This window comes from Quercus lobata, chromosome 2 (assembly GCF_001633185.2).
Source record: "Quercus lobata isolate SW786 chromosome 2, ValleyOak3.0 Primary Assembly, whole genome shotgun sequence".
Lineage (NCBI taxonomy): Eukaryota > Viridiplantae > Streptophyta > Magnoliopsida > Fagales > Fagaceae > Quercus > Quercus lobata.
Window position 1 is genome coordinate 101,853,763 of NC_044905.1, and position 13,929 is coordinate 101,867,691.

The 13,929-nt window shown below is 38.6% G+C and overlaps 1 protein-coding gene across 1 annotated transcript; it reads left to right on the forward strand.

Annotated features, from left to right (window-relative positions):
- The first annotated feature begins 397 nt into the window (after positions 1–397).
- Positions 398–4,351, forward strand: LOC115977590. The gene is made up of 2 exons (XM_031099519.1): positions 398–610; positions 2,666–4,351. The coding sequence occupies exon 2, from the start codon at positions 2,973–2,975 to the stop codon at positions 4,149–4,151; it is 1,179 nt and encodes a 392-aa protein (XP_030955379.1). The 5' UTR covers positions 398–610; positions 2,666–2,972; the 3' UTR covers positions 4,152–4,351.
- The last annotated feature ends 9,578 nt before the right edge of the window (positions 4,352–13,929 follow it).

Below are 13,929 nucleotides of genomic sequence, written 5' to 3' on the forward strand. Positions count from 1 at the left end.
AGTAAATACAATCTCATCAATTCAAATAGTTGTTTAATTTTTATTTTTTAAAGTTAGAAAAATTGAAATTGTAAAAAATAAAATGAAAGTGTGTGTGTGTTTTATTTATTTATTTATTTATAAATTTTTATAAAAAATGAAAATGGTTTATTAGAGTATTTAGTAATGAAAAGTAGTTACTTTTAATATTATGATTATGTTTTTTTTGTTTTTGTTTTTGATTTTTTTAAAAGAAATAGCGGTAAACGCCGCCAGGAGAAGAGCCACGTAGGATCCGAGGCAAACGAACACCTTGAGGCTTCAGTTCCGAAGCAACAGGCTCGGGCAAGTTCACAGCTGGAGACAGCCTGTCACCAACAAAGTCCCACTCACCTCTCTCTCTCTTCTCTCTCTCTCTCTCTCTATTCCCCCTAACTACGTTCATCCCTCTCTCTCTCTCTGTCTGTGTGTCTCTCGCTCTGTCTCTCTGTCTCTCTCTCTCTCTCTTGCACAGAGCAAATTAGGGTTTCGCTGATCTCCTTCTGCGACTCTCCGATTCAGCGCTCCACTTCACCAGATCAAGATTCCACGCTTCCTCAGCTCTCCATTGATCCTACTTTTGCTCCTTTCGGTACTGTCTTTCGCTCCTTTCACTTCATATTCACATATCTCACTCGATGTAATTCCATATTATATATATATATATATATATATTTTTTTTTTGTTTATATATCTCTGTCAAAACGCTGGTATTGTAGCATGTAATTGAAAGTTTTTTTTTTTTTTGGTATTTTTGTTCAGTGCATGAAAGGCTTAGATTTGAAGGTTTTGGTTCTTTTTGTTCTTTTTTGGTGGAGCAATTGAAAAATATTTGAGTTTTTTTTTTTGGTAGTTGTGAAATAAAAAAAATGGATTTTTTTTTTTTGGAAATTTGTTTTTGTTAGGTTGTGTTGAAGAAGGTATGAACTTGATGATAATGATGAGTTTAAGAAGTAAAAAAAAAATAAATAAATAAATATTGTGGTTTAGGTTGATAGTGTTTGAACAAGAGTAGTAGTAATTGTGACTAAAATTAGTGTTGGGTTTCAAAGGAGTGGTAAGTTGTGTAATTAATGCATGGAAGTGAGGGTGATACTAAATCTTAGAAGTATGTGTAGTTTTGAGTTTCTTTGGTAGATGTAGTTTGTGGGTTGAAAGTTCTTTTAAAAAGCTTGCAATTTTTGTGGATTGTACTAAGCCCACTAAGTGCACATGTTTAGTGGTTTACATATTGATTCTTGTTGAAAAGGGTATTGTTATCTTAATGTTCGAAAACTAGTTAAATGACACTAAAAATTTGTTTATACAGTCCTTACTTTTGATTGGATTATAAAAGTTTGTGTATTTTTGGTGGGGATGGTTAATAAGAGTACTTTTGAGTATTGGATTTGAATTGGTATTTTTTTGATAAAAAATGATTACTATAATTGTTGCTCACCCATAGTAGGAAAAAAGTTATTGCATGATTGTGATGATAAATTTGGGAGTGATAAGGTAACAAGTAATACAATCTAGAAAGGGATGAAAAATGTTGACTTTATTGAAGGAATAAGATTGGGAAAGCTGGGAAAGCATATAAATTTTGTTGACAACAATTAAAGTTATTTATTTGAGCCACATTATTGGTAATGCTCACCAATTGATGTGTGGGATCTTTTATTTTTTAAAAAGAAAAAGAAAAATTGTGTTAGAAACCTTACGAACTTGCGCTTAGGTAGTTAGGCTGACTACATGATCCAAACCTATTGTTCTTTTGGCCTGCAAGAAACTTATTCAGACCAGTTGAATTGCAACCTCATGTTTGTAGTGTACCGAGTTGTATGAAGTTTTGTGGGGCTCTGGAAAAAAAGTTACTAACTTAGTGTTGGACAAAGTGCGTTACTCTCCTTTATTAGCATCACTAGGAGGGAGGGAGCACAATTTCTATTATCTTGTTTAGTAGACAAAGGTTAAAAGGAAAAATGTGGTTGATGATATGCGCCAATTTAAAAACAATAATGTGGAGTTGAAAGAGTAAAAACTAAAGGCAGTTGAATGATAGTTTTGAAGGTTTATTCAAGTGTTTCTGTATTTTACATTTGACTTTGTGATTTTCTGTATAATATTCATAAGATTGTGTGTGCTCAGACTATTTGGATGCTATCTGGTAAAGTAGTACTTTCTATTGATTTTCACATGAATCAAGTTAGTTTAAGGTGAGATGCTTGCTGAAGTGACATTGGTTCTTTTGAAATTTGAAGGAATCTGCAGTTCTTTATTCTGGTGAAATCTATTTTCTTCCATCTTTCACTTTGACTACATGAAAATTTTAAGCTACAGTTGTAGAGCAGATTGGTTTATTTTTATATTATTTTCTTCTTCTTTTTGTTTGCTTGCTATGAATTGCTTTAAGTTGTGGAATATTAATAAAACAAATTGACTGAATGGGTGGAGGAAAATTAGGTCTGTGATTGAAGATTTTCTTATGTTTTTTTACACGGCTTGAAATTACTTGTTTCCTTGTTCTTTGAATATAATAATTCTAGTAATTGGTTGATGTTTACTTGTCTTGATCAGAGTAAAACTTTTCTCTATGGTGACCCTGTAAATTTTTATCTCTCCTTTCTTGTTCCTTTATCACTCATGGTTTTCTGTTCCTACATTGTAGGTATTTTGGTTGGATAATCAACTGTAGAGCCCAAACAAGACTGTTGAAGTATTGACATTTATGGTTTTGTTTCTTACAAATGAACACGGGCAAGATACTTCCTGAATGTGGTTGAGATGTTGCCAAACTATCATACTGAGTCATTTAGTATTTACGGTTAATCTGAGGTCAATGAGCATCTTCTGGTATTACTTTGGAAGCTGTTTCTATTATTCTCTTTAATTCTAGGAAGGAAACACATACGCTACAAGAGGATTTTTTGTATCCATGCTGGCTGAGAGCATGCGTGGAATCTGTGCTTCGGGTAATGCCCCTGACGAGATTTTCTGCCGATGCATTCGGTGTGGTGACAATTTGTCTAGTGGCTCTGTTAATTTTACTTGGTTTACTGTGCATCATTTACTCATTTTACTTCCGGTCTCGTATTCGTAGTCAAGGTTTTAATCAACTCAGTTATTTTAGTGGTCCTTGGATCATCCGAATTACATTCATCTTGTTTGCAATCTGGTGGGGTTTTGGTGAGGTAATTCGGTTAAGTCTGTTGAGGCGTGCCATTAACTTGAAATGGCAGGAAACGGTTTGCAAATGCTATATTGTCTCAAATTTAGGGTTTGCAGAACCTTGCCTTTTCCTCACCCTTGTGTTTCTCCTTCGTGCGCCGTTGCAGAAGATGGAATTGGGAATTCTAAGCCGAAGTTGGAATGGGAAAACAGCCGGTTACATTATTCTTTACTGCCTCCCAATGTTCCTTCTTCAGCTCTTTGTTATTTTAATTGGACCTCAGTTAAACAGGGAGAAGAGTTCCCAAAGGAAACTGCCTTCTTATTTTACTGCTGCGACGGAAAGAGTTGATAATATTACCATTTGCACTTACCCCTTACTGAGTACTATATTTCTAGGGATTTTTGCCATGATCCTAACCGCCTACTTGTTTTGGCTTGGAAGTCGGATTTTGAAATTGGTCATCAATAAGGGTTTGCAGAAGAGAGTTTACGTGTTGATATTCTCTGTTTCCAGTTTCCTACCATTAAGGGTTCTATTACTTGGTCTATCTGTTTTGGTTAAACCAGATCCAATTCTGTTTCAAGTTCTTGTTTTGTTGGCTTTTCTTGCTCTTTTTGGTTGTGCGGGGGTGTGTATATGCATGCTTGTGTACTACCCAGTTGCAGATTCTTTGGCCCTGGGAAATATACAGGACATAGAGGCTAGGAGAAGGGTTGACGATGATCACAATGATACCATTTCTCTTATCGCTAACCAAAGCCATCTTGAAGAAGAAAGTGGTCGGATTAGTCCCAGTAGAAATTCTGATGCCTCAACAAAGCGTGGATCGATTTCTTTTCGTACTTTTGAGAGGGATGGGACTTCAATGGGGACATTTGTGGAATTGAGTCTCTTCTCTCCTAGTCGAGATGCAACCCCACCAGGATCTCCTCCACTTCTTGGCTGGCCTATGCGCCCTCCTACACAAGTTCTTGGACCCTAAAAGCAAGTGAGAAACTGAGTACTTGGTGAATATCAATTTTGTGGTAAAGAAAAACTGATTGTAAAGGGTTTAGCTGCAATAAGGATTTTAATTCTTGGTTTGTTTTCTAATTTTAGATATGATGGTTTTGTTTGAAGAAATTTATGATCTGTGTTTCTCTTTTTGTACCATTTCTATAACCATTTTTTCCCTTAATTTTCCGTTATTGCGCTTATACTTTCAAAGAAGGCATATATTCATGTCAGATAGGAATTTGGTTGGTACAATTTGTGTCATCTGCACTTTCTTGAGTATTATTTTATATTGATGTTTCTTGATAATGATGGATCATCTTTTTGCTGTTGTTTAAGATATGTTCATGGGACAAAAAGTTGGTATTTCCAGCCTTGCTGAATCTTTTCTAGGTGTTCAATAAATAAATTTCTGGGGATCTAGTAAGCTGGCTGGGCAGCTTCGGTCGTAATAGATCTTTTGGATGGGGATTGGGGAATGGTGAATAGTGGGAATTGGTCTTTCTCTCACTGGAAGAATTCCTCCTTTCCAAATTACAAATTGATTAAAGCTTGTACAAAACGTTTACTTGTAAGTGACTACTTTTAAGAAAACATTTTTTAAGGAAATCTGATTTATTTTCCATACTTTTTCTTATAAATGACTCAATTTTTAGAAATTTTTTTTGGGGGGTAAAAATGATTCTCTTTTTGTTTAAATATATTTTTTTTTTCTTGGTGACATCCATTCCATTACCTCTTTCATGCATTTCAGGTTTATTTACACCAAACAAGTCCCATGCTTATACTGGTCTTTCTTAAAACGAACCTGCTCTCCTCATACTTGTGTCATATGTGACCACAATAATGGGCCTACCATGATCAAGGTCGGCAATCACCGTAAATTCAAATTCAATAAAGCAAACCACAATAACGTTGTTAGGATTGAATTTATGGATTTATTGTGTGGCTGGATTCGAGGTCAGCTAGGCCTCTAGAATTGATAGAAACGAAAGGATCGAGAAAAGAAAAGGGAAAGCTTGCATTGAAAAATATACTTGCTTGATTATCCACTATACAACACATTGGTCTCTTATACAACAGCAAAATAATTGTTAATGACCCATCAGTCTTGAACTAACTCTGACTGACTTGCATAGTCCTAACCAACACTAATGTACCACTCTCATATGGTCACTTAGGCACGCGTACTACTAACATACTATCATAGCTCTTACACTATCCAGACTAATCATAGACTACTGCTGCATCATAGTTTCTGCATCACAGCATTGCATCATACCTCTGCATCACAGCATTGGGAAGAGGCACCACATGTTGATCCAACCTCTACTTTAAACATGAAACATAAAAGATGGAATGGAGTCTTGATTCAGGAGGTTGCATTGAAAAATATACATGCTTGATTAGCCACTATACAACTCATTGGTCTCTTATACAACACCAAAGCAATAATCAATGACCCATCAGTCTCTAACTAACTCTAATTGACTTGCACAGTCCTAACCAACTCTAATGTACCACTCTCATATGGACACTTAGGCACGTATACAACTAACACATTATCACAACCTCTACACTATCCAAACTAGTAATAAACTACTACTGCATCATAGCCTCTACATCACAGCACTGCATCATAGTCTTTGCATCACAACACTGCATCACAGCCTCTGCATCATAGCCTCTGCATTACAAACTACTGCCATACAACCCATCATATTATACAAAATACAAATTATGCCTAACAATACCCGCGCTCCCTTCCCCCAAATTAAAACACCTTGCCCACAAGGTGAGGAGATTGTTGCTGCAGTTGGTACAAATTCTCCCAATTAGCATTCTCAGTACCTTACCCTTGCCACTGAATTGAGACTTGAGTAACAGTCCTATGCCCCAACTAATGGGAATTCTCTTGCAAAACAGCAATAGGTTCTAGTCTGATAATGCCCTCAGAATCCACGGGGGTAAGGAAGGAAGAGGCACCACATGTTGACCCAATGTTTGCTTTAAACCTAAAACATGGAAGGTGGAAAGGAGTTTAGCTTCAGGGGGTTGCATTGAAAAATACATTTGCTTGATTACCCATTATACAACTCATTGGTCTCTTATACAACACCAAAACAATTGTCAATAATCCATCAGTCTCTAACTAACTCTAACGGACTTGCACAGTCCTAACCAACTCTAATGTACCACTCTCATATGGACATTTAGACATGTATACTACTAACACACTATCATAGCCATCACTATCCAAATTAGTCATAGGCTACTGCGGCATCAAACCCTTTGTATCACAGTACTGCATCATAGCCACTACATCATAGCCTCTATATCACAGCACTGCATCACAGCCTCAGCATCACAGCATTGCATCACAGACTACGGCCATACAACCCATCATATTATACAACATACAAACTATGCCTAACAATACCCCTCTCCCCCAAAATTAAAACACCTTGCCCACAAGGTGAGGAAATTGTTGCTACAGCTGGTACAAATTCTCCCAAGTAGTATTCTCAGTACCTTCCCCTAGCCATTGAATTAAGAATTGAGTAATAGTCCTATGCTTGAACTGACGAGACCTCTCTTGCAAAATAGCAATAGGTTCTGGTCTAATAATGCCCTCAGAATCCATGGGGGTAAAATAGGAAGGGGCACCACATGTTGACCCAACCTATGCTTTAAACATGACACGCAGAAGGTGGAATGGAGTTTTGATTTAGGGGGTTGCATTGAAAAATACACTTCCTTGATTACCCACTATACAACTCATTGGTCTCGTATACAACACCAAAACAACTGCCAATGACCCATCAGTCTTTAACTAATTCTAACTGACTTGCATAGTCCTAACCAACTCTAACGTACCACTCTCATATGTACACTTAGGAATGTATACTACTAACACACTATCACAGCCTTTACACTATCTAGACTAGTCAAAGACTACTGTTGCATCATAGCCTTTGCATCACAGCACTGCATCAAAGCCTCTGCATCAAAAATTACTGCCATACAACCCATCATATTATACAACATATAAACTATGCCTAACAATACCCCCCCTCCCAAAAAAAAAAAAAAAATTAAAACCCCTTGCCCACAAGGTGAGGAAATTGTTGCAGTAGCTGGGACAAATTATCCCAAGTAGCATTCTCAGTACCTTCCCCTTGCCACTGAATTAATACTTAAGTAACAGTCCTATGCCCCAACTGATTTGAACTCTCTTGCAAAATAGCAACAAGTTTTGGACAGATAATGCCCACAGAATCCACAGGGGGTAAGGAAGGAAGAGGCACCACATGTTGATCCAACATCTGGTTTAAACATGAAATATGGAAGGTGGAATGGAGTCTTGATTCAGGGGGTTGCATTGAAAAATATACTTGCTTGATTACCCACTATACAACTCTTTGGTCTCTTATATAACACCAAAACAACTATCAATGACCAATCGGTCTCTAACTAACTTTAACTGACTTGCACAGTCCTAACCAACTCTAATGTACCACTCTCATATGGACATTTAGGCACGTATACTATTAACACACTATAACAACCATTACACTATCCAGAAAAGTCATAGGCTACTGCTGCATTATAGCCTCTACATCACAGCATTGCATCATAGCCTTTGCATCGCAGCACTGCATCACAGAACTGTATCACAGCACTGCATAACAGTCTCTGCATAATAGCCTCATCGTCACAAACTACTGCTATACAACCCATCATATTGTACAACATACAAACTCTGCCTAACAATACCCCCCCTCCTCCCCAAAATTAAAACACCTAGCCCATAAGGTGAGGAAATTATTGCTACAGCTGGTACAAATTCTCCAAAGTAGCATTCTCAGTACCTTCCCTTGCCACTGAATTAAGACTTGAGTAACAGTCCTATGCCTCAACTGATGAGACCTCTTTTGCAAAACAATGATAGGTTCTGGTTTGATAGAATCCACAGGGGGAAGGAAGGAAGAGGCACCATATGTTGACCCAACCTCTGCTTTAAACATGAAACATGGAAGGTGGAATGGAGTCCTGATTCAAGGGGTTACATTGAAAAATACACTTGCTTGATTACCCACTATACAACCCATTGGTCTCTTATACAACCCCAATACAATTATCAATGACCCATCAGTCTCTAACTAACTCTAACTGACTCACACAGTCCTAACTAACTCTAATGTACAACTTTCATATGGACACTTAGGCACGTATACTACTAACACACTATAAAAGCCTTTACACAATCCAGACTAGTCATAGACTATTGTTGCATCATAGCCTCTGCATCATTGCACTGCATCATAGTCTTTGCATCACATCACTACATCATAGCCTCTGCATCACAGTACTGCATCATAGCCTCTACATCACAGCATTGCATCATTGCACTACATCACAGCCTCTGCATCACAGCAACTGTATCACAGACTACGACCATACAACCCATCATATTATACAACATACAAACTATGCCTAACAATGCCCTCCCCCCCCCCCTACCACTTGTAAATTAAAAAACCTTACTCACAAAGAGAGGAAATTGTTGCTGCAATTGGTACGAATTCACCAAAGTAGCATTCTCAGTACCTTCCCTTGCCATAGAATTAAGACTTGAGTAACAGTCCTATGCCTTAACTTATGAGACCTCTCTTGCAAAACAGCAATTGGTTCTGGTCCGATAATGCCCTCAGAATCCACAGGGGGCAAGGAAGGAAGATGCACCACATGTTGATCCAACCTTTGCTTCAAACATGAAACATGGAAGGTGGAATGGAGTATTGTTTCAGGGGGTTGCATTGAAAAATACACTTGCTTGATTACCCACTATACAACTCATTGGTCTCTAATACAACACCAAAACAACTGTCAATGACCCATCAGTCTCTAACTAACTTTAACTGACTTACACAGGCCTAATCAACTCTAATGTACCACTCTCATATGGACACTTAGGCACATATACTACTAACACACTATCATAGCCATTACACTATCCAGACTAGTCATAGGCTACTGCTGCATCATGGCTTCTGCATTGCATCATAGCCTCTGTATCACCGCATTGCATCACAACCTCTACATCACAGCACTGCATCACAGCCTCTGCATCACAACGTTGCATCATAGCCTTTGAATCACAATACTACATTATTGCATTGCATCACAGCCTCTGCATCACAACATCTGCATCACAGACTACGGCAATAAACCACATCATATAATACAACATACAAACTACGCCTAACAATACCTCCCCTCCCCCAAATTAAAATACCTTGCCCACAAAGTGGGGAATTTTTTTTTGTAGCTGGTACAAATTCACCCAAGTAACATTCTCTGTACATTCCCCTTGCCACAGAATTAAGACTGGAGTAACAGTCCTATGCCTCAACTTATGAGACCTCTCTTGTAAAACACCAACAGATTCTAGTCTGATAATGACCTCAGAATCCACAGGGGGCAAGGAAGGAAGAGGCACCACATGTTGATCCAACCTTTGCTTTAATCATGAAACAGCGAAGGTGGAATGGAGTCTTGATTTAAGGGGTTGCATTGAAAAATAAACTTGCTTGATTACCCACTATATAACTCATTGGCCTCTCATACAACACCAAAACAACTGTCAATGACCCATCAGTCTATAACTAACTTTAACTGACTTGCATAGTTGTAACCAACTCTAATGTACCACTCTCATGTGGAAACTTAGGCACGTATACTACTAATACACTATCATAGCCATTACACTATCTAGACTAGTCATAGGCTACTGTTGCATCATAGACTCTTCATCACAGCCTTTGCATCATAGCATTGCATCACAGCCTCTGCATCACAGTATTTGCATCACAGACTACGACCATACAACACATCACATTATACAACATACAAACTATGCCTAGCAAAACCCTCCTCTAAATTAAAACACCTTGCCCCCAAGGTGAGGAAATTGATGTTGTAGCTAGTACAAATTCTCCCAAGTAGCATTCTCAGTACCTTCCCCATGCCACTGAATTAAGACTTGAGTAACAGTCCTATACCTCAACTGACGAGACCTCTCTTGAAAAACAGTAACAGGTTCTGGTCTGATAATGTCCTCAGAATCCACGAGGGTAAGGAAGGAAGAGGAACCACAAGTTGACCCAACCTCTACTTTAAACATGGAACATGGAAGGTGGAATGGAGTCTTAATTCAGGGCGTTGCATTGAAAAATACACTTGCTTGATTACCCATTATACAACTCATTGGTCTTTTATACAACACCAAAACAACTGTCAATGACCCATCAGTCTCTAACTAACACTAATTGACTCGCATAGTCCTAATCGACTCTAATGTACAGCTCTCATACGGACACATAGGCATGTATACTACTAACACACTATAACAACCTTTACACTATCCAGACAAGTCATAGACTACTGCTGCATCATAGCCTTTGCATCATTGCACTGCATCATAGTTTCTACATCACAGCACTGCATCATAGCCTTTACATCACAGCACTGTATCACTACACTACATCACAGCCTCTGCATCACAGACTACGGCCATACAACCCATCATATTATACAATATGCAAACTATGCATAACAATTACCCCCCCAGCAAATTAAAACACCTTGCCCACAAGGAGGGGAAATTGTTACTGTAGCTGGTAAAAATTCACCCAAGTAGCATTCTCTATACCTTCCCCATGTCATAGAATTAAGACTTGAGTAATGGTCCTATGCCTCAACTTATGAGACCTCTCTTGCAAAACAGCAGTAGGTTCTGGTCTGACAATGCCCTCAGAATCCACAAGGGGGCAAGGAAGGAAGAGCCACCACATGTTGATCCAACCTCTGCCTTAAACACGAAACATTAAAGGATGAATGGAATCTTGATTCAGGGGGTTGCATTGAAAAATACACATGCTTGATTACCTAATATACAACTCATTGGTCTCTTATACAACACTAGAACAATTGTCAATAACCCATCAGTCTCTAACTAACTTGCACATTCTTAACCAACTCTAGTGCACTACTCTTATGTGGACACTTAGGCACGTATACTACTAACCTACTATCATAGCCTTTACACTATCTAGACTAGTCATAGACTACTGCTGCATCATAGCCTCTACATCATAGCACTGTATCATAGCTTCTGCATCACAGCTTCTACATCACAACCCTGTATCACAGCATTGTGTCACAGTCTTTGTATCACAGAACTGCATCATAGCCTCTGTATCAAAGCACTGCATCATAGCCTCTGCATCACAGCCTCTACATCACAAACTACGGACATACAACCCATCATATTATACAACATACAAACTATGCCTAACAATACCCCCCCCCCCCCAAAATTAAAACACGTTGCCCACAAGGTGAGGAAATTGTTCCTGCAGCTAGTACAAATTCTCCCTAGTAGCATTCTCAGTACCTTCCCTTTACCACTGAATTAAGACTTGAGTAACAGTTTTATGCCTTAACTAACGAGACCTCTCTTGCAAAACAGCAATAGGTTCTTCTCTGATAATGCCCTCAGAATCCACGGGGGTAAGGAAGGAAGAGGCACCACATGTTGACCCAACCTCTACTTTAAACATGGAAAATGGAAGGTGAAATTGAGTCTTGATTCAGGGGGTTGCATTGAAAAATACACTTGCTTGATTACCCACTATACAACTTATTGGTTTCTTATACAACACCAAAACAATTATCAAGGACCCATTAGTCTCTAACTAACTCTAACTGACTTGCACAGTCCTAACCAACTCTAATGTACAACTCTCATTTAGACACTTAGGCACATATACTACTAACACACCATCACAACTTTTACACTATCGAGACTAGTCATAGACTACTGTTGCTTCATAGCCTTTGTATCACTACACTACATCATATGCTATGCATCACAGCTTCTGCATCTTAGCACTGCATCATAGCCTTTGCATCACAACACTGCATCACAGCCTCTGCATCACAAACTACGGTCATACAACCCATCATATTATACAACACATAAACTCTGCCTAACAATACCCCCTTGAATAAAAACCCCTTGTCCATAAGGTGAGGAAATTGTTCCTGCAGCTGGTACAAATTCTTTTTAGTAGCATTCTCTGTACCTCCCCCTTGCCACAGAATTGAGACTAGAGTAACAGTCCTATGCTTCATCTTATGAGACCTTGCTTGCAAAACAGCAACAGGTTCTGGATTGATAATGCCCACAGAATCCATATGGGGCAAGGAAGGAAGAAGGGGCACCACATGTTGATCCAACCTCAACTTTAAACATGAATCATAGAAGGTGGAATGGAGTCTTGTTTCAGGGGGTATCATTGAAAAATACACATGCTTGATTACCTATTATATAACTCACTGGTTTCTTATACAACACCAAAATAACAGTCAATGATCCATCAATCTCTAACTGACTTACACAGTCCTAACCAATTCTGATGTACCACTTTCATATGGACACTTAGGCACGTATACTACTAACACACTATCACAGCCTTTACACTATGCAGAATAGTCATAGACTACTACTACATCATCGCCTCTACATCACAGCATTGCATCATAGCCTCTGCATCACAGCATTGCATCATAGTCTCTGCATCACAACACTGCATCACAACCTCTGCATCATACCACTACAACACAACCTTTGCATCACAGAACTACATCACAACATTGCATCACAGCCTCTGCAACACAGATTACTGCCATAAAACCCATCATATTATACAACGTACAAACTTTGCATAACAATACCCCCCCTAAATTAAAACACCTAGACCACAAGGTGAGGAAATTATTACTGCAACTAGTACAAATTCTCCAGAGTAGCATTCTCAGTACCTTCCCTTGCCTCTGAATTAAGACTCGAGTAACAGTCTGATAATGCCCTAAGAATCCACAGGGGGAAGGAAGGAAGAGGCATCGCATGTTGACCTAATCCCTGTTTTAAACATGAAACATGGAAGGTGGAATGAAGTCTTGATTTAAGGGGTTGCATTGAAAAATACACTTGCTTGATTACCCACTATACAACTAATTGGTCTCTTATACAACACCAAAACAATTATCAATAACCCATCATTCTTTAACAAACTCTAACTGACTCACACAGTCCTAACTAACTTTAATGTACAACTCTCACATGGACACTTAGGCACATATACTACTTACGCATTATCACAACCTTTACACTATCTAGATTAGTCATAGACTATTGCATCACAGCCTCTGCATCACTGCACTGCATCATAGCCTACTCATCACAGCATTGCATCATAGCCTTTGCATCTCAGCACTGCATCATAACCTCTACATCACAGCATTGCATCACAGTTCTGCATCATAGCCTCTGCATCACAAGCTACTGCCATACAACCCATCATATTATACAACATACAAACTTTGCCTAACAATAACCCCATCCAAATTAAAACACCTTGCCCACAAGGTGAGGAAATTGTTGCTGCAGCTGGTACAAATTCTCCCTAATAGCATTCTTAGTACCTTCCCCTTGCCATTGAATTAAGACTTGAGCAACAGTCCTATGCCTCAAATGATAATACCTCTATTGCAAAACAACAACAGGTTCTAGTTTGATAATGCCCTAAGTATCCATAGGGGGAAGGAAGGAAGAGGCATCGCATGTTGACCTAACCTTTACTTTAAACATGAAACATGGAAGGTGGAATAGAGTCTTGATTTAGGGGGTTGCATTGAAA

Excerpts from the sequence above, each read along its gene's own strand:
- LOC115977590 (XM_031099519.1), top strand. The coding sequence starts at position 2,973 with ATGCCCCTGACGAGATTTTCTGCCGATGCATTCGGTGTGGTGACAATT.